We start from the raw sequence: 21,695 nt of genomic DNA, 5'->3' as shown, positions 1-21,695 counted from the left end.
ATTGTGACTGGTCCCTGATAGAAGGGGCATAGTTATTAGCGCTCTGTACCCTTAAGGCTCTAGCTAATGAATTACCACTTCTATTGCGATGTTTGTACTAATGACGACGACATTTAGAAAAATCCACTTTTGCTTTATGTAGGAGTAAAGAATAGAATGATTCCATTCTAATTATAAGGGACTTCCTTATGTTATTGGATGTGGCACGTTTATGCGATCTTCCCAGGTTACTGTTCTCCCCAGCAGATAAGCCTCCCACACAATACAAGGGTCTGTTCCCTCAACAGTGATCACAGCGAAGTATGTGTCAAGAGACTTATCTAAGTCTGACTTCACGATGGGATCATTGAGTAGGAACAAGTTTAAGTGTCAGTGGCACTGCTTGACTCTAAAGGCAACTAGAGCAATGGAGACACTAACAAGTTTGTGCTCCGAGAAGAAATTGTAAATTGCGGCCCATTGGAGTAATGTTTTGATGTTCTAGTAAAAAGTAATTAATTCTCATATGGATATCATGAGAAAAATAGTAGAAAGAGAAATCCCTGTCTGTCATAGGTGCCATGTATCAATCAATTGATGATCTTGCAGACATTTTAGTATATGTCTTTGTGTGGGGCGTGAAAAAGAAGAAACTCTCTTGAAATTGCCATAGAATAGTCGAAGGCTGTGTTCTGGACTCAGTTTGCAGGATCGTGATCGAAACGCATCGCCTTTGTGTCCTTGATGTTGTTTTTTCCATAGGAATGTTCTTACATTTTGGATATTATTATAAATTTTAAAGGGAAAAGTGTGTTAATTTTCAATACCACCTTTTTATATGGGCCTATTAGCATGACTAGACTTGTGTTATATCAGAGATAAAGAAGCATGTTTGAAAACTATTCATTGTAGACTAAATACAATCTGTATGGCACTTACTGGTGTCCATGACCCATATCGCCACTGTGCATTCTTTTGTATTTGATCTATGGAGGAGATAGTTGGATATACACGGGAATGTGTAGGACAAGAAGATCTTTCACAGTCCTGTAGATACAAGACTAACATAAATAAAAACAATAGTAACATATTAAAACAGTGGCTTACATATGTTGCAATAATGGTATATTAAAGCAGAGGTTTACAAACCCGGGTGGGGTGGACTAGTTTTAATACAATAAGTTTTAAACAAAGGAAAGTAAATTAGTGTTAAATCAAAGGCTACATTTATTAAAATGTCCAAATATTTATTGAAAGTATAAATGAGGAAAAAGAAAATGTCATTTGAATTACACCAATTGGAAGTGCTGTTGCAGGTGCAAAAATGATTTCTATAGTGCAGAATGTATTTGTAAGGGCATACTCAAACCCACAGTTTTATTTTCTTCCTTTTTTTGGTTCCATAATTATAAAAAGGGATAAAAAGTAGATGTTACGCAAATCAGCTTTGTATCTGATTTTGGAAATGTGAAGAAAATCACTTCTGCAAACGAGTAGCATCACCAGACAACAGATACAGACTCGATGGCAAATGGTTCTACAAATACCAACTTCATCATAAATTATGTATTGTTAACTTTAGTTAGCATTGCAAAAGTACACAGTACAAGACCGATATTTGCCTGACTATCTGTAGGCCTTGATGCTGCATTGCATTCACGCTCGTCCAAAGAAATCCCATAGGTTCCTGTGCTGCATTTCACTGTACGCAATTGATATCCATGTCCACAAGTAACCGAACACTGTTAAAGGACATCAAAACTGTTATTATAAAAAGAACACACGTCTTGTTTAATGCTGTTTAATGTTGTTTACACATAAATAGACAAAGTCTTACTTACTACTAAATTAGGAAATATCAATATTTGCATATTAATTTAAAAGGAAATTCAAGCATATAGCCATATATTGATACAAGCTGACCTAATAGAGCGTGGAATACATTTTGTACACCGGTTTAGCTGTCTATACACCTAAAGGCCAGTTTAATATGCTCACCCACTTAATTATTCTGCAAAGTCACCTTTATTCCACCTTGTACTAAACACTCTGATAAAACTCTGGTAGCAGCTAAGTGCTGTCATGTGTTCGTTCTTTTGGACACTCGTGTACCTGCTGAGTTTTTGAAGCAGAAGAAACTTTAGGAAAACACCATAGATGTTGTTCCTGAAGCATCTTCTTTGGTTGTTTTTATGGTGCCTTTTTTGTTTAACTGGATACACAAACTTTTGGGCAGATTCCACGCAGAAGCCGCCTGTTGAATGGACAAGTGACTTCTTTTAGCTGCTTTGTGACTTTAAAGGCCTGAAACAACTAAAAGAAGCTGTAAAATACTGAACATACGCATGGCAAGTCATTTTGACACTGCAATACAATCATTCTTTTTAGCATTTTTTAAGTGCTTTTTCAGGCAGATTTCAGGCGCAACCCAGCTCAAAATGTTCCATGCAAATAACTTAATACTTCAGTGGTCCGAGCTAGTGATGAGTGAGTGTACTCTGATAAGGTGTTATTCGAGCATGCCCGGGTGATAATAGGGTATCTTCAGCATGATCGAATACTTTGAGTCCCTGTGTTGTTTGTTAAGCAATCCCTGCATGTGTTGCGGCTGTCGAACACTTGTCAAAAATGCAGACAAAGCGACTTAGTATTCAAACACGTTGAAGACACTCTATTAGCACTCAAGCATGCACGGTTAACACCTTATCTGAGCATGTTCGCTCATTAGTCAGAGCCCATAATAAATGAGCTATATATTAAGTGTAGTGTAGCCAGAAATATTGTTTTTAATAGTCAATGTCATTTCAACAAATTTTGCATAAAACAGTAGTACAGTTGACTATAAGAAATATGCTTCTTTTACCTCGTACATCCAGAACTCATCAGTTACTTTGAAAAACAGATAAAAGCCTGATAGCTCATTGACACATTAGATTACAACTGCCTAGAGAGTTTACAAAAAAAGGAAGTGGAAAGAGGAGCACATACAGAGGATAGGGAAAGAAAAACAAAGACAAGTCATGTGACAGTTTTCTTCTAAGCAGCTTTCTTTAGCTCACCCCAAGAGCTGTATTTACAGTTACTCTGCTCGATACTGCTGCATGATGTCCTCCATGCTGCTTCTCATGTCTGTATGTGCAGTGTATGGGAGACATCATAACAGTAGGTCTCCTTCCACTAGCTCACAGACAACTGAAATGGTAGATATAGCCTTCAAAGGGGAAACCTTGTGAAAAATGCAGAATACAAGGTATATAAAGGACAGAAATAGTGTTATTCGTCATTTATACACATGACAGTAAATTCTGAAAAGACAACTGAGATGAGTATATGTTGATCTCCATATTGTGAAGTGTTTATTCTTTAAATGTACATTTTGTTCCTCCATTCTTGATGAATGCCTGTGCTTTTTCTCGTGTGATAGAAGCTGTGCTGTAAGCTAAGTCAATCGGACATTTCTTCTTGCCGCTCCTTACAACTCTATGCTTCTTAATGTTCTACTAGAGCATTGAGTCGAAAATTGCTGCTGCTTCTCCCTCCTCCTTTTCTTTAATTTACTGCATTGCTCTAGACACAATTTGGATTTCAGACCAAGGCCCATTTTTACATAAATATAGCATACAGTCATGGCCAAAAGTATTGACACCCCTGCAATTCTGTCAGATAATACTCAGTTTCTTCCTGAAAATGATTGCAAACACAAATTATTTGGTATTATTATCTTCATTTAATTTGTCTTAAATGAAAAAACACAAAAAGAATTGTCCTAAAGCCAAATTGGATATAATTTCACACCAAACATAAAAAAGGGGGTGGACAAAAGTATTGGCACCCTTCGAAAAATCATGTGATGCTCCTCTAATTTGTGTAATTAACAGCACCTGTAACTTACCTGTGGCACCTAACAGGTGTTGGCAATAACTAAATCGCAGTTGCAGACAGTTGACATGGATTAAAGTTGACTCAACCTCTGTCCTGTGTCCTTGTGTGTACCACATTGAGCATGGAGAAAAGAAAGAAGACTCAAATAACTGTCTGAGGACTTAAGAAACCAAATTGCGAGGAAGCATGAGCAATCTCAAGGCTACAGGTCCATCTCCAAAGACCTGAATGTTCCTGTGTCTACCGTGCGCAGTGTCATCAAGAAGTTTACAGCCCATGTCACTGTGGCTAACCTCCCTAGATGTGGACAGAAAAGAAAAATTGACAAGAGATTTCAACGCAAGATTGTGTGGATGTTGGATAAAGAACCTCGACTAACATCCAAACAAGTTCAAGCTGCCCTGAAGTCCGAGGTTACAACAATGTCAACCCGTACTATCCGTCGGCGTCTGAATGAAAAAGGACTGTATGGTAGGAGACCCAGGAAGACCCCACTTCTTACCCTGAGACATAAAAAAGCCAGGCTGGAGTTTGCCAAAACTTACTTGAAAAAGCCTAAAACATTTTAGAAGAATGTTCTCTGGTCAGATGAGACAAAAGTAGAGCTTTTTGGGCAAAGGCATCAACATAGAGTTTACAGAGAAAAAAAGAGGCATTCAAAGAAAAGAACACGGTCCCTACGGTCAAGCATGGCGGAGGTTCCCTGATGTTTTGGGGTTGCTTTGCTGCCTCTGGCACTGGACTGCTTGACCGTGTGCATGGCATTATGAAGTCTGAAGACTACCAACAAATTTTTCAGCATAATGTAGGGCCCAGTGTGAGAAAGCTGGGTCTCCCTCAGAGGTCATGGGTCTTCCAGCAGGACAATGACCAAAACACACACTTCAAAAAGTACTAGAAAATGGTTTGAGAGAAAGCACTGGAGACTTCTAAGGTGGCCAGCAATGAGTCCAGACCTGAATCCCATAGAACACCTGCGGAGAGATCTAAAAATGGCAGTTTGGAGAAGGCACCCTTACAATATCAGGGACCTGGAGCAGTTTGCCAAAGAAGAATGGTCTAAAATTCCAGCAGAGCATTGTAAGAAACTCATTGATGGTTACCGGAAGTGGTTGGTCGCAGTTATTTTGGCTAACGGTTGTGCAACCAAGTATTAGGCTGAGGGTGCCAATACTTTTGTCTGGCCCATTTTTGGAGTTTTGTGTGAAATTATCAATGTTTTGCTTTTTGCTTCATTCTCTTTTGTGTTTTTTCAGTTAAGACAAATTAAATGAAGATAATAATACCAAATAATTTGTGTTTGCAATCATTTTCAGGGAGAAACTGAGTATTATCTGACAGAATTGCAGGGGTGTCAATACTTTTGGCCATGACTGTATACTGCAATGTTTTATGTATTTATAGGTCCATATGTTACATTTAATTATGTATTGAGATAAATGCTAGGTTAAATACTGATCTGCATTAAATATACTGTTTCTATTTTTTACATAACGAATACTCGCACAAATGTATGTATTTTCTTTCCACTTACTTGTCCCCAAGGTCCAACATGCCAAAAAGCACATTCCTGAAGCTCACAAGACATGACAGACTCAGGTTTAATGTCTGAATTACAGTAATTGTCTTTCACATGTTCATCGTTCAATATGCATGTTATATGTCGTCGCCTTATGCCTTTTCCGCAGGTCACAAAACACTGATGACACAAGGAAAGAAAAAAAGTTTAATACATTAGTGTCCAAAAATGTATGGTTACAGTATAGCTACATTACAAGCTGACTCGTTTATTAGTTGCTACATTTAAAGGGAACCTGACAAAACATTCATGCCTATTTGATGCACTGTACACACTTTCATGTACCTAACATTACACCACCACTTGTTATTATTTTACACCAATTTTCCATATCAAAAATGAGTCAATGAGTTAGTTAGCCCACACTAATTTCAGACAACACCATACCCCAACACACACTACTAATAATGAGTAAACAGCTTAATTACCTCACTCCACTCACTGGTAGTCCAAGAAGGGCATGAGTGCTCATTACAGCCACGGGTCACTACTTTTTGCTCTTCGCTACATTCTCTATCAACCAAACGATGACCAAAGTTGTTAATACAATAAGCTTCCCGAGTCTGCACTCCCCTTCCACAGCTCTGAGTGCACTATCATTTACAAACAAAAAGAATATTCACAACCGTATATTACTTCCATGAATGACAAAATGCTGCATTAACATTCAATAACATAATAAAGGGAATCTGACTGCTGATACATGCTGCTCGATCCACGAGCAGCATGTATGAGACACAGTCTGTCTGATACAGCTCCGGCATTTCAGAGAAAAACATACTTTTAAAGCTGGCTGGGAACTGCGCCGCACCGGAGACTAGTCGGAAAGACCGGACGCCAGAGACGCCTTCTCACCCACTCCCCATGAGTGAAAGGTCTCTCCCTATACATGCACGCCAGGAGAGACCCGTTACTCAAGGGGAGAAGCTGCTGGTGAGACATCTGTGTTAGGGTGTGTGTCCACGTTCCGTAATGACTGCACTTTGGACGGAGAGGAAACCCCGCTCCGCCCAATGCACCGCCCCCTTCTGTACGCACGGTGATTCCGGATGTGTTCATTGCACACATCAGGGTTTACCACACCCTATACATAGGGCCCTGTGATTTACATGTCCTTTAACGCAGGGCCGCCGGATGCGTGTTCACATGCATAGTGGAGACGGGATTTCATAAAATCCCCTCCACTATGCTGCAACATCTGGAAGCTGCGGGTTGAACGCTGCGGCTGTATGCAGCGTTCAATCCACAGCTAACCCGGATATAATCCTGAACGTGGACACATACCCTCAGTAGTTCCAGAGACAAACATATACAGTTGAAATTATACAGCCAGTGTCAGGGATCAGACAGAAGGTATTAGCTGTCAAATTCCCTTTAAATTATTTAATTGTATAATATACATGAAAATGGTCAAATGGAACAGATCAACTTGGCCTCAGATATAGCCTTCTGGACGGCGGCTGTGAATTATAGCCGGGTTTAATTAAAACTCATATCCCAAATGTTTAACCTCTTTTACATAACAGGAGTCCTGATGAAATAAAGGCTTTATAATCTTTATCATGAAGGAAGGGTCCTTTAAAACATTACTGTAACACCAAGGCTGGTGTATTTTTACTGTTGTAATAAGAAGTCCCGCAAGCTGTACAGCATAAGCCTTCTTACTATGTTAGCATTAAACAGTTCCCTGTACAAACAGATCTCAGCTGTTTAGTCTTTTTTGCATGGCGATCATGTGCATTCACATAGACTGTAATTTTACAGTCACATACATTTGAGATAGATTTGTCTTGGGATCGATCTAGATTTAGCAGTTGCACTAAAAGGTTGAAATCCAGAGTAAATTAGCAGAAAATAAGCATCTATATTAATATCAGAATCAAGTAATTCATGCACATTTTGAGGTGGACTATTCATGGCATAAAATTAAGCCAATGGGAACACACTAAATAGATGTCTGTGCATTTTACATGGAATGACTCATCAGATATTACATTATGGCAAATTAAAAAAAGTAAAAATCTAAAACATTGCAATAAAGTTACAAGTAAATGTAATAATGATAAAACAAATCCTTTTTGATGAGTAAATCTGATGTAATAGTAAAAAACCCTCAAAGTTAAACAGCATAATGAAATTAAAATCTATAGTGGAAGTGTAATTTTTATGTATTTTTCCATGATGAAAATCCAAATAAAATAAACATTAGCATAATGTACCAGAATAATGTCTAAAAAAATCCAACAACTAGTCTTACAAAAGAACCAGAACATTACACATTACAAGTTAAGTTGATGTAAAAATAAAGAAGTTATGGCTGATATAATACTGTAAATTCTGTGGCCCTTCAGACCAAAATTAGCTCCAACCATAAGTGGTTAATTAAAAGTAAGGTAATTAAGCTTAGTAGAACCTATTGGCAGTTGACATAATGCTTAACACCTTTCGATTGTGAGCCCCCATGGGGGACAGTGATGATGTCAGTAAAGTGTTGTGCAAATTAATGGTGTTATATAAGCAAATAAAGTACAAATAGATAAACTGAAGTCTACCTCTTACCTTACATTGATGTAAACCTTTTTTGATACCAACTACATTGAAAAACTTTATGACCCTCCTTACCTGTGCCCATTCTGAGTATCGCCAGCTGGCTGAAAGACAGTTTCCATGGCAAGATTCCCGGATTGGAGGCTTAGGTTGGTTCATGCAAAATGTATCTTCCACAGGTGTGGTCAGACTCCTTACAGAAGAATATTTTATACAGCGCACATCCAGCGACCGATGTCCTGGTCCACACTGGGATGAACATTCACCTTTGCTAGTAACATACCACCTTTAGGTAGAAACCATTAAAGAGAACATATACATGTATTCATGTTAGCTGCTTTCTCATTGCTAACCAAACCACAATTTCATACAATAAGTTACAATTTTGCTATAAAAAAATACAAAAAAGCAGATAGCAAATGAATGATACATGTATCCATTATAAATATTTCAATTTAACTCCATTTTGGTTGATGACGTACTATTACATCATGGAGGGAAATCAGGAGCTTCACAGGTGCCAGTGATGTTATGTAGCCTGCACCTGATGACTATTTAACCACTTAAATGCTGCTGTCAGAAACTGAGAGTAGCATTTAAGTCTTGCATTTCCTGTGTGGTGTCAGATCATTGCCCTTCCCGAAGTGCCACTGGTTAGCAATAGCAGTCGTTGGCCTGCCACAACAAAACAGTTGCAGCTTCAAGTCCCTTGTGGAAACTAAAATATAAAGTGAAAAGGAAAAATATGAAAATTCAAATCGCCCCGATCTCCCCATCTAACAAAAAAAAAAAAGAAAAAAAAAGCATTTTTGATATCAGCGCGACTATAAAAGCTGTAAAGTCCAATCTATCAAAATGTAAAATTATTTTAACTAAAGATATATGCCATAAAGAAGAAAATAATCAAATCACCAAACTTTCCGTTTTTCGTCAATGCACCATCACTTCGAAAATGCAATACAAAGTGATCAAAGCATCATGTACACCACAAAATGGTACCCATAAAAAATATAGCTTGGTACACAAGCACAAGCTCTAATACAGCTCAATAGATAGGAAAATAAAATAAGTTATAATTCTGAGAAAATGGAGACACATGGCAATTTATTAAAGCGTCTAAAGAAATAAAAAAAAAGGTTGGTATAGCCATATCTGTGCGCGCCTGAAAGATTGCGTTGCACGGTTATTTTTAACACACTATTTCATGTCACAAGTAATTGTTTTCTTGTTTTTCAGTATATCATATGGTCAAGTGAATGGTGTCGTTCAAAAATATAACTCATATGGCTATGTTGGTGTAGAAAAAAAGTTATGGTTCTTGGAAAAAGAGAAGAGAACGCAAAAACTAAAACTGGCTGTATTGTAAAGGGGTTGAAATTGTTTAGGTTTAAAAATTGTATCATAGGATGATTCAAAGCTCCAAACTAAGTACAATATATTGAAGAAATACAATAAATAAAGTATATACAGTATATATATATATATATATATATATATATTTATATTTATATCTACAAGATCCAACAACTAGTCTTACAAAAGAACCAGATCATCACAAGCTAAGTAGCTGTAAAATAGAGATGTTATGGCTACTACTATTACGAAAAAATTTAAATTTTTTAGACACTTTAGATTTACCTTAATTGGCATTCTGTGTTACACGGTTCAGTAATGGGCTCTGGTCGAGACAAATATTCACATTTTTGATCAGAGACAACAGCTTGGTCACTTTTACGTTGGCAGGTCAATTTTCTTTTCCGAAAACCTATATAATTCAACACATATACATTTAATAAATACATTAATACCGAACTTCAAAAAGACCATGGTGTTCTAATTTGTAATTTTTGCATAACATGAACAATATCCTGCACATTAAAAGCTTTAATAATGAGAAGAAGGAAGGATGTTAGTCGTGCAAATAAAAGTCTGGACACTAGGGTTTTAACATTTTCCCCCAATAACAGCTTTTATTAGGTTATAGAGAAAAACTTACCCTGACATATGTTGTTGCAGTCCTGCCATGGCCCATATTTGCCCCAAGAAAATTGGTTGACTTTATCCTCAACAGGAATATTGAATGTATATCGAACATCTGGATTGTATAAATTTCCAACACATAAAATCTAGAACCAGATTGATTCAATAACAACAGTAAATATTTGATGTAAAGTTAAACTATACCACTAAACATTACAGCTATGAATACAATAAACCATATGTGTAGTTATCTACGAGAAATTTCCATAAGTTTTTATAATGAGATGAAAATGTTGAGATTAAGATATGTCTGCCTTGACAAATCTAGTCAAAACATGTGCCGCATAGCATAACACACTGGAAACTTTACAGGAAAGTTTTCTTGGTATAAGTGCACTCACTAGCTTAAGGGCTCTATTGGACTTGGAAAGAGTCCTTTTCTCCCTTTTCCCTCGTCATTATAGCACCAGTTTTCATCACCTGTAATCCAGAAAGAGGGAAGATGAAGATTGGACGAGCTCCTTCGGAGGTGAAAATATACAAAAGAAAGGAAAGGATGACCTTTTCCAAATCCCTCCAGAGGCCAAATGTCTCCAGCAGAACCCTTAACTTCCTGAATGGTATTTTCTAATCAAAATTTTGTAATAAATGTTAATATCATGCTATGTATTATGTTTCAACAGGCAGAAAATATCCGTTTTAAGTGTATTTTATGCAGCTTTTTAAAAGGATTCTAAGACTATCAATAAATCTAAATTAAACCAATAAAGTGAGTATACTCAATGGGCCACATTTACTGCTCAATTTCCCAAAATTTTTATTTCAAATTGTGCAAAATGTGCACCAAAATGTGTCTTTTGTATCTCCACTCCAAACGAAAAAAAAACAGTTGAGAATAGCATGGCTGTAATTGTACTTTAAGTCTCATTTATCAAACATTATAGGGGTATTCCCATCCAATAAAGTGATCAATTTAAGTTCTATTAGATGATAGTTTCCAAATAAAGACGTGCAAATGTATGGCAGCTTTTAGAAAGCATAAAAATAAATTACAATGGTGAGACAAATGCGCGAGATATATTAAGAAGTGTGCGCCTTGTAATAAATTAGGCTCAAATCTCTTTTAAATAAAAGAAAAACAATAAATATAATACCAGAGTTACACCGAGGAAAGGACAAACTGCAGTTCCTAATTTATTAGTTACCTGAAGAATTAAAGCTTCCTCCAGACGGTCAGTGCAATTTAATCTTTCTACTACAGTGTCCGAACCACTATATTCCAAAACAGCACCTCTAATATTGATTTCTCTTTTAAACTTGCTCACTATAAAATTTCCATTAAGAACATAGTTCCCTTGACCATCTGAAAGCGCTGAAATAAAGAACGACAATATGTTAGATATGATTATATATAATTACCGTATATACTTGAGTATAAGCCGACCTGAGTATGAGCCGAGGCACCTAATTTTGCCACGGAAAAAACTGGGCAAGCTTATTGACTCGAGTATAAGCTGGGTATGCATTGTTCCCTCATCCCTGTCCTGCTATGTGTGGCTCCCTCTGTTGTATGCATGGCTCGGCATCTCCCCCTTGTATGCATGGCTCCCCTGTACTCCCCCGTGTATGCATGGCTCCCCGGTACTTCCCCATGTATGCATGGCTCCCCGTACTCCCCCATGTATGCATGGCTCCCCGTACTTCCGCGTGTATGCATGGCTCACCCGTGTATACATGGCTCTCTCTTCCCAGGTATGCATGGCTCGGGGTCCTCCCTCTTGTATGCATGGCTCCCCTGTACTCCCCCGTGTATACATGGCTCCCCCGTACTTCCCCGTGTATGCATGGCTTGGCATTCTCCCCCCTGTATGCATGACTCCCCTGTACTCCCCCGTATATGCATGGCTCCCCGTACTCCCCATGTATGCATGGCTTCCCCGTACTCCCCCGTGTATGCATGGCTCCCTGTACTCCCCAGTGTATGCATGGCTCTCCCGTACTCCCCCGTGTATGCATGGCTCCCCGTACTCCCCTTGTATGCATGACTCCCCTGTACTCCCCCGTGTATGCATGGCTCCCCCGTACTCCCCCATGTATGCATGGCTCCCCATACTCCCCCATGTATGCATGGCTCCCCCGTACTCCCCGTGTATGCATGGCTCTCCGATACTCTCCCGTATATGCATGGCTCTCCCGTACTCCCCCGTGTATGCATGGCTCCCTGTACTCCCCGTGTATGCATGGCTCCCCGTACTCCCCGTGTATGCATGGCTCTCCCGTACTCCCCCGTGTATGCATGGCTCCCCGTACTCCCCGTGTATGCATGGCTCCCCATACTCCCCGTGTATGCATGGTTCCCCCGTACTCCCCGTGTATGCATGGCTACCATGTACTCCCCCGTGTATACATCGCACCCCTGTACTCCACCGTGTATGCATGGCTCCCCGTACTCCCCATGTATGCATGGCTCCCCGTACTCCCCGTGTATGCATGGCTCCCCCGTAGTCTCCCGTGTATGCATGGCTCCCCGTACTCCCCCGTGTAAGCATGGTTCTCCCGTACTCCCCCGTGTATGCATGGCTCCTCTGTGTATGCATGGCTCCCCCGTACTCCCCAGTGTATGCATGGCTCTCCCGTACTCCCCCGTGTATGCATGGCTCCCCTTACTCGCCCATGTATGCATGGCTCTCCCGTACTCCCCCGTGTATGCATGGCTCTCCGTACTCCCCGTGTATGCATGACTCTCCTGTACTCCCCTGTGTATGCATGGCTCCCCCATACTCCCCGTGTACGCATGGCTCCTCTGTACTCCCCCGTATATACATAGCACCCCTGTACTCCCCCGTGTATGCATGGCCCCCCGTACTCCCCATGTATGCATGGCTCATGTACTCCCCCGCGTATGCATGGTTCTCCCGTACTCCCCCATGTATGCATGGCTCCCCGTGTATGCATGGCCCCCTCGTATTCCCCCATGTATGCATGGCTCCCCGTACTCCCCCGTGTACGCATGGCTCTCCCGTACTCCCCCATGTATGCATGGCTCCCCCGTACTTCCCGGTGTATGCATGGCTCGGCTTCCGCCCACTTGTATGCAGGGCTCCCCTGTACTCCCCCGTGTATGCATTGCTCCCCCGTACTCCCCCATGTATGCATGGCTCCCTATACTCCCCTGTGTATGCAAGGCTCCCCCGTACTCCCCCGTGTATACATGGCTCCCCCGTCCTCCCCCTTGTATGCATGGCATGGCTCGGTTCACCTGCTCTCCCTCGTCATACTCACCCCTTCCTGGCACGGTCTCTGCACTTCCCTGCTTCTCCGTTGTCCCGGGGCTGGCAGCTTCATCCTGTGCAGAGCGGTCACGTGGTACTAAATATGCGATCCGTGCCTATGGGAGTGGAGACGCGTACATACTCATTACCTTAATGAGCGGTACCACGTGACCGCTCTGTGCAGGAAGAAGCTGCCGGCGCCCAGACAAAGGAGATGCAGGGATGGAGATCCAGGGATGGAGGGTGAGTATTGATGTCTGACTCGTGTACAACCACTGGCAAAAATTATGGAATCACCGGCCTTCGAGGTTGTTCATTCAGTTGTTTAATTTTGTAGTAAAAAAGCAAATCATAGACATGGCACAAAACTACAGTCATTTCAAATGGCAACTTTCTGGCTTTAATAAACACTAAAAGAAATCAAGAACAAAAAATGTGGTTGTCAGTAATGGTTACTTTTTTAGAACAAGCAGAGGGAAAAAATTATAGAATCACTCAATTCTGAGGAAAAAAATATGGAATCATGAAAAACAAACAAAAAAACACTCCAAAACATCACTAGTATTTTGTTGCACCACCTCTGGCTTTTGTAACAGCTTGCAGTCTCTGAGGCATGGACTTAATGAGTGTCACACAGTACTCTTCATCTAGGGCAGCACGGTGGCGCAGTGGTTAGCACAGCAGCCTTGCAGCGCTGGAGTCCTGGGTTCAAACCCCACTAAGGACAACATCTGCAAAGAGTTTGTATGTTCTCTCCGTGTTTGCGTGGGTTTCCTCCGGGCACTCCGGTTTCCTCCCACATTCCAAAGACATACTGACAGGGAATTTAGATTGTGAGCCCCAATGGGGACAGCAATGATAATGTGTGTAAAGCGCTGCGGAATATGTTAGCGCTATATAAAAAAATAAAAATAATAATAAAATAAAATCTGGCTCCAACTTTCTCTGATTGCTGTTGCAAGATCAGCTTTGCAGGTTGGAGCCTTGTCATGGACCATTTTCTTCAACTTCCACCAAAGATTTTCAATTGGATTGAGATCCAGACTATTTGCAGGCCACGACATTGACCTTATGTGTCTATTTTCAAGGAATATTTGCACAGTTTTTGCTCTATGGCAGGATGCATTATCATCTTGAAAAATTATTTCATCATCCCCAAACATCATTTCAATTGATGGGATAAGAAAAGTGTCCAAAATATCAACATAAACTTGTGCATTTATTGAATATGTAATGACAGCCATCTCCCCAGTGCCTTTACCTGACATGCAGCCCCATATCATCAATGACTATGGAAATTTACATGTTCTCTTTAGGCAGTCATCTTTATATATCTCATTGGAACGGCACCAAACAAAAGTTCTAGCATCTTCACCTTGCCCAATGCAGATTCGCGATCCATCACTGAATATGACTTTCATCCAGTCATCCACAGTCCACGACTGCTTTTCCTTAGCCCATTGTTACCTTGTTTTTTTCTGTTTAGGTGTTAATGATGGCTTTCATTTAGCTTTTCTGTATGTAAATACCATTTCCTTTAGGCGGCTTCTTACAGATCGGTCACAGACATTGAATCGTTCCTCATTTGTTTTGTTGTGCATTTCCTGTTTTGAAGACATATTGCTTTAAGTTTCTTGTCTTGACACTTTGATGTCTTCCTTGGTCTACGAGTATGTTTGCCTTTAATAACCTTCCCATGTTGTTTGTATTTGGTCCAGATTTTAGACAGATTTTAGACACAGCTGACTGTGAACAACCAACATCTTTGGCAACATTGCATGATGATTTACCCTCTTTTAAGAGTTTGATAATCCTCTCCTTTGTTTCAATTGACATCTCTCGTGTTGGAGCCATGATTCATGTCAGTCCACTTGGTGCAACAGCTCTTCAAAGTGTGATCACTCCTTTTTAGATGCAGAATAATGAGCAGATCTAATTTGATGCAGGTGTTAGTTTTGGGAATGAAAATTTCGAGGGTGATTCCATAATTTTTTCCTCAGACTTGAGTGATTCCATAATTTTTTCCCTCTGCTTGTACTAAAAAAGTAACCATGACTGACTACCACATTTTTTGTTTTTGATTTTTTTTAGTGTTTATTAAAGCCAGAAAGTTGTCATTTGAAATGACTGCAGTTTTGTGCCATGTCTGTGATCTGCTTTTTTTCTACAAAATTAAACAACTGAATGAACATCTTCCAAGGCCGGTGATTCCATAATTTTTTCCAGGGGTTGTAGAAGCCGAGGGGGGTGTTTTCAGCACAGAAAAATGTGCTGAAAATCTCGGCTTAGACACGAGTATATACGGTAGCTTTTCTAATAACTACAGTGTTTGCTATTCGTATTAGTTCTGGCAGACAATATGTGATACAACTCCACTTACAAAACTGAACAATTACAAATGTTTTCTTAGACTTACCCAGGTAGTTGTCATCATCTGGTCGACCAGAATAACTATGCTGATAAATATCAATGTTTGTTGCCCCAGCAGGAATTTTCACAATAATATTATATCCTGAAAAAAAGCAAATAAAACAAAATGGTATATGTTTCAAACACCTGGATTATTAACTGAAGCACTATAAATACTGTAGCCATTGAGTACTGGGTTTCATGACTTCAACACACTCACAATGAAGACAGCATACACTGTATGAAGCTCTACTCCCTCTTTGTACTTTCCAATGAGCTTTAACTGCAAAGCAGCTTTTGAGCTTTCAGTAGAAGTTTAACCCCTTGCAGGAAAGGACTGAACATTTTTAATTACCTTTTGGGCATTCCAGCCCTCTTTGAAGATGGCGCCTTTTGTCTCATGTGCCCCCTGTCTTCCTGCTTTATAACTCCACCCCAGCCTTTGGTCTGTGCTAGAGTATTCTGCCTGTGTCCAACTCCTGACCCTGGTGGCTTCCTGGCTTTCTGCCTGCTTCTGTGAGCACGTGTGGATTTCCTGTTTCTCCGCTCTCAGAGTTTCTGCTGCATACACCTTTTTCCAGAATTCCTCCTGCTTCTGGCTGTTCATGTTGCTCTCACCTGCATTTGTTGTACACGTAAGCCGTTGCTGCTTTGCTCTGCAAATGCTCAAGACTTCCTACCCAGACCTCCCTGGATGAGTTACTATATTATTTGAACTGGCTTATATATATTTATCCGTGGATGGACTAGACAAGGACTTACTAGTCTTCAAGCATCCTCAATTGTAGCTGTGCTTCACAGACTGCTCCGTTGATTACATTCTCCTCTGAGGTTACCTACAGACTCTGTTAAGTCGCATTCAATATCTACACTGTGTGTTTATAGACTTTGATGTTTTCCCTGCACCTGTTTGAAACACTGTGTGTTATAATATAGACTTTACCACCTATAAACTGTGTTCTGTAGCGTCCACGCAAAAAGACTCCTGAGTCATCCATTAAAATTATTACAACCCTTTACCCCCAAGGGTGGTTTGCACGTTAATGACCAGGCCAATTTCTACAATTCTGACCACTGTCACTTTATGAGGTTATAACTCTGGAACGCTTCAACGGATTCCACTGATTCTGAGATTGTTTTTTTTCGTGACACATTGCACTTTATGATAGTGGTAACATTTCTTTGATATGACTTGCGTTTATTTGTGAAAATTAACTGCACCATACCTCTGCACCATACAAAGGTCTGTTTACACGTATGACCGGCAGCACTAAACAACCGCTAAGTAAACCTCTGGCATTCAGTGGTCTTTTCACAGCTTGTTTACACAGATAGACTGCAGTTGATGATGTGCACTGAGTCACCTGTAATAGATTGTTTATTGCACATGGGCTGCCATTAAGGTACCTTCACACTAAACGACGCTGCAGCGATCCAGACAACGATCCGGATCGCTGCAGCGTCGCTGTTTGGTCGCTGGAGAGCTGTCACACAGACCGCTCTCCAGCGACCAACGATGCCAGTAACCAGGGTAAACATCGGGTTACTAAGCGCAGGGCCGCACTTAGTAACCAGATGTTTACCCTGGTTACCATCCTAAAAGTAAAAAAAACAAACGCTACATACTTACCTACCGCTGTCTGTCCCCGGCGCTGTGCTTCTCTGCTCTGGCTGTGAGCGCCGGGCAGCCGGAAAGCAGAGCGGTTACGTCACCGCTCTGCTTTCCGGCCGCTGTGCTCACAGCCAGAGCAGAGAAGCTGAGCGCCGGGAACAGACAGCGGTAGGTAAGTATGTAGCGTTTGTTTTTTTTACTTTTAGGATGGTAACCAGGGTAAACATCGGGTTACTAAGCGTGGCCCTGCGCTTAGTAACCCGATGTTTACCCTGGTTACCAGCGAAGACATCGCTGAATCGGTGTCACACACGCCGATTCAGCGATGTCAGCGGGAGAGCCAGCGACCAAAGAAAGGTCTGGCCCTCTAGCCCCGACCAACGACATCACAGCAGGATTCTGATCGCTGCTGCGTGTCACACTAAACGATATCGCTAGCCAGGACGCTGCAACGTCACGGATTGCTAGCGATATCGTTTAGTGTGAAGGTACCTTTATTCTCGGCGGTGTGAGTCCTGTTTACAGAGGAAGATGCACAGGAGATAATGAAGATCTTTTGTAATGCAGAAAAGGTCATTGCACCACATTAATGGGCGCTTTGCTCATACATAGGGTTAGCAGCAGCCTGTTATCATTTTGGGTAAATGCAGTTATATTTGCAGAGAAATGATGGGAGTAATACTCTTGTTTGCAAAAAGAAACTCCTGTAGGGTTCGTGGGCTCTACCATTTATATTGGACGAATGCTATATGTGGTTTTGACAGATAGCACTCGTACCCATGATATTCTATGGGGATGTGCACATGTCCAACTTTTTCCTTGGACTAAAGTGCCTGACAACTGAGTATGTCCAAAAGGCAGAATCTTCCCTTTTTATTAAAATCTCCAATATACTATCGAAATTTGTAGTAGGTGTAATAATAATAATATTAACAAATACCTCCAATCGGCCCGTTAATGACCACCAATACGACTTTTTACTGACCTGAGGTATAAGAGACTAGCCTCCCCATACAGGGGACAATCCAGCAGCTGTCAGCTGTACACTATAGATGACAACTTGCTGCAACAGCCACGATAGGGTGTTGGCATCCACCATATCTGTTTTAACCCCTTAGACGCTGCTGTCAATAGTGACTACATCATATAAATGGTTAAGAAAGTGTGGGCGCTTCCTATTTATTCCCATCTGCACCCTGAGATCATGATTGCATGGTCCTGATGTTTGCATTTGCAGTTCACGGCCAAATAGCAGTCTTAGAGTCTGCCGGCTGTAGTAACCTGTTCAGAAGTTACCAACATTTAGGTGGTAAAAAATACACGTTTTCATTCCTGTCATGTCACTTTGCATTAATTCCTGAACACACCTGAAGGGCTAATAAACTACCCGACAGCAATTTTCCATGTCAGAGGGTGCTGTTTTTAAAATATCATTTTCATAGGTTTTCCAATATAAAGTCAATTCAAACCTGGATAGGTCCTAGAAAAAATAAATTTTGTAAATTTCCTTGAAAAAATGAAAAACTGCTGCTAACAAAATAAAACGTTTTACAAGTGGTGCCGATTTAAAGCAAACACGAGGGAAATGTTATTTATTAATGGTTTGACTATTTGGGTTAACCCCTTCATGACCTTGGGACTTTTCGTTTTTCCGTGTTCGTTTTTCACTCCCCTCCTTGCCAGAGCCATAACTTTTTTATTTTTCCGTCAATTTGGCCATGTGAGGGCTTATTTTTTGCGGGACGAGTTGTACTTTTGAACGACATCATTGGTTTTAGCATGTCGTGTACTAGAAAACGGGAAAAAAATTCCAAGTGCGGTGAAATTGCAAAAAAAGTGCAGTCCCACACTTGTTTTTTGTTTGGCTTTTTTGCTAGGTTCACCAAATGCTAAAACTGACCTGCCATTATGATTCACCAGGTCAGTACGAGTTCATAGACACTTAACATGACTAGGTTATTTTTTACCTAAGTGGTGAAAAAAAATTCCAAACTTTGCTAAAAAAACCCCAAAAAACTGGGGTCGGTTGAGGGCTTATTTTTTGCTTGCCGGGATGACGTTTTTAATGATTGCATTTTGGTGCAGATAAGTTCTTTTGATCGCCCGTTATTGCATTTTAATGCAATGTCGCGGCAACCAAAAAAACGTAATTCTGGCGTTTCAAATTTTTTTCCCGCTACGCCGTTTAGCGATCAGGTTAATGCTTTTTTTAGTTGATAGATCGGGCGATTCTGAACGCGGCGATACCAAATATGTGTAGATTTGATTTTTTTATTGATTTATTTTGATTGGGGCGAAAGGGGGGTGATTTAAACTTTTATATTTTTTTTATTTTTTTCACATTTTTTTTAACTTTTTTTTTTTACTTTTGCCATGCTTCAATAGCCTCCATGGGAGGCTAGAAGCTGGCACAGCACGATCGCCTCTGCTACATAGCAGCGATCTGCTGATCGCTGCTATGTAGCAGAAATGGAGGTGTGCTGTGAGCGCCGACCACAGGGTCGCTCTCACAGCTACCAGCGATCAGTAACCATAGAGGTCTCAATGACCTCTATGGTTACAATGTACAAGCATCGCCGACCTCCGTTCATGTGACGGGGGTCGGCGATGCCGTCATTTCCGGCCGGATGCGGTAGTTAAATGCCGCTGTCTGCGTTTGACAGCGGCATTTAACTAGTTAATAGGTGCGGGCAGATCGCGATTCTGCCCGCGCCTATTACGGGCACATGTCAGCTGTTCAAAACCGCTGACATGTCCCGGCTTTGATGCGGGCTCACCGTCGGAGCCCACATCAAAGCGGGGCTTCTGACCTCGGACATACTATCCCGTCCGAGGTCAGAAAGGGGTTAAAGGGATAATCATTTAAAGTTTGAAAATTTCTAATGTTTTAACATTTTTGACAAATTTCTCAACATTTTTTTATAAATAGACACAAAACATATCAACCTAAATTTACCATTATCATAAATGATAAGGTGCCACCAAAAACAATCTCAAAATCAGTGTGATATGTTGAAGCGTTCCAGAATTATTACCACATAATGTGACACAGACCAGATTTTAAAAATTTGGCCCCGTCACTAAGGGGTCAGAAAAGTAGTATAGTTCTTCTGATAACTTATGTCGCTTACCTCTTGTACAGGCCATTGTAGCAGCTTAAGTATCCAAGGTTACGACCACTCACATAGTGACAGTTAGTTGCTAGTCATCGTAACCATGGAGACCTAAGCCACTGGAATGCCCAGCATATGGGCTAAGACACATAAGTTATCAGAGCTATGCTACAGTTCTAATTGGAGGTATTTTCTATTATTATTATTATTACACCCACTACATATTGGGATAGGATCTTAGAGACGAGAATACTCCCACATGCATTTAGGGTTGCATCCAATATACATGACTGTTTTTTGCCATCTCTTTATTGGAATATAAAGATGCAGAATGTACACAATTATATATTTTATTTTAGTAAAACTCCAGTTTCAATTTAACAACAAAGTCAGGACATTAAGAATCTACTTACCATACTGAGCTTTGGTAAAGGTTCCTTCTACCAGTTTGCAGGAGGAATTATCACCTCCGCATACACCACATTTATCTTTTCTTGCGTTGGAATTTAAAACATGATCACAGCCCGCTTGCTAAAAAAAAGAACGTATATTTAATGCAGAAAATATCACATAAACATACTTCAAATATGGGCTACTCTTTGCTCTATCAGAATAGTTAATTAAATTAGTCTAGAGATGGCTGTCATTGTAATATTATTATTATTATTATGATTATTAACTAATTTTTCTTTATTAATACTTTAGATAGATGATAAACTGTATTCATTAAAGAAGTGGAACGTTGTTTCTATAGCAGCATTATATTTGACAGCACGATAGGATGCATATCTTCTATCAATATGATTTATGAAATTATATTTATACACAACACTATGGAAACAAGAGGCACTTCAGCTTTATTTCATACCCTGCATAATCCTTGAACACAAAGGTCGTCAGCATCTGGACCGCAAGGCGTGCCATCTATAACCCTGTCCTTCAGCTGGTAATAGGATGACGTCCCAGAAACACGACAAAACAGCTTGCATCGATCTTTCATCAGGACTGTACAGATAAAATGCATTCTCTGTTACTGTGTAGTTTCTGCTTCCAATAATAACTTCACACTCTTATGGCGACAACGACGATACAATGGAAACTTACTGCCACTGTATTTTGGGATCCACTGTACACTGGTTGTAAGACCATTGATGTTAAAATGCTTGCCATCAAACTGTGAACACTGCGCATCTCTAAAATCTCTCTTTCCTTTGGGACAAGAATCGGTGTTACAAGATCTGAACTTCATTCTTCTTCCCACACAATATTTTCCTCCATTTTTTGGCCTACAAAACATTTGCAGTAGTAAAAGTTAGATAAAA

The 21,695-nt window shown here is 40.4% G+C and overlaps 1 protein-coding gene across 1 annotated transcript in view; it reads right to left on the bottom strand.

Annotated features, from left to right (window-relative positions):
• Positions 1 to 21,695, bottom strand: part of ADAMTS20 (ADAM metallopeptidase with thrombospondin type 1 motif 20) — a 507,015-nt gene that overhangs the window by 218,030 nt on the left and 267,290 nt on the right. The window contains exons 13-24 of the mRNA XM_069764742.1: positions 21,478 to 21,659; positions 21,242 to 21,378; positions 20,787 to 20,904; positions 15,656 to 15,751; positions 11,173 to 11,339; positions 9,984 to 10,113; positions 9,626 to 9,752; positions 8,063 to 8,273; positions 5,869 to 6,033; positions 5,396 to 5,560; positions 1,602 to 1,721; positions 919 to 1,026 (exon numbers count right to left, since the gene is read on the bottom strand). Of these exons, the coding sequence (XP_069620843.1) occupies positions 919 to 1,026; positions 1,602 to 1,721; positions 5,396 to 5,560; positions 5,869 to 6,033; positions 8,063 to 8,273; positions 9,626 to 9,752; positions 9,984 to 10,113; positions 11,173 to 11,339; positions 15,656 to 15,751; positions 20,787 to 20,904; positions 21,242 to 21,378; positions 21,478 to 21,659 (1,726 nt within the window). The remainder of the gene's footprint in view (positions 1 to 918; positions 1,027 to 1,601; positions 1,722 to 5,395; positions 5,561 to 5,868; positions 6,034 to 8,062; positions 8,274 to 9,625; positions 9,753 to 9,983; positions 10,114 to 11,172; positions 11,340 to 15,655; positions 15,752 to 20,786; positions 20,905 to 21,241; positions 21,379 to 21,477; positions 21,660 to 21,695) is intronic.

This window comes from Ranitomeya imitator, chromosome 4 (assembly GCF_032444005.1).
Source record: "Ranitomeya imitator isolate aRanImi1 chromosome 4, aRanImi1.pri, whole genome shotgun sequence".
NCBI lineage: Eukaryota > Metazoa > Chordata > Amphibia > Anura > Dendrobatidae > Ranitomeya > Ranitomeya imitator.
The sequence above is the reverse complement of the archived record's forward strand: the minus strand, read 5'-3'. Positions and strand labels throughout refer to the sequence as shown.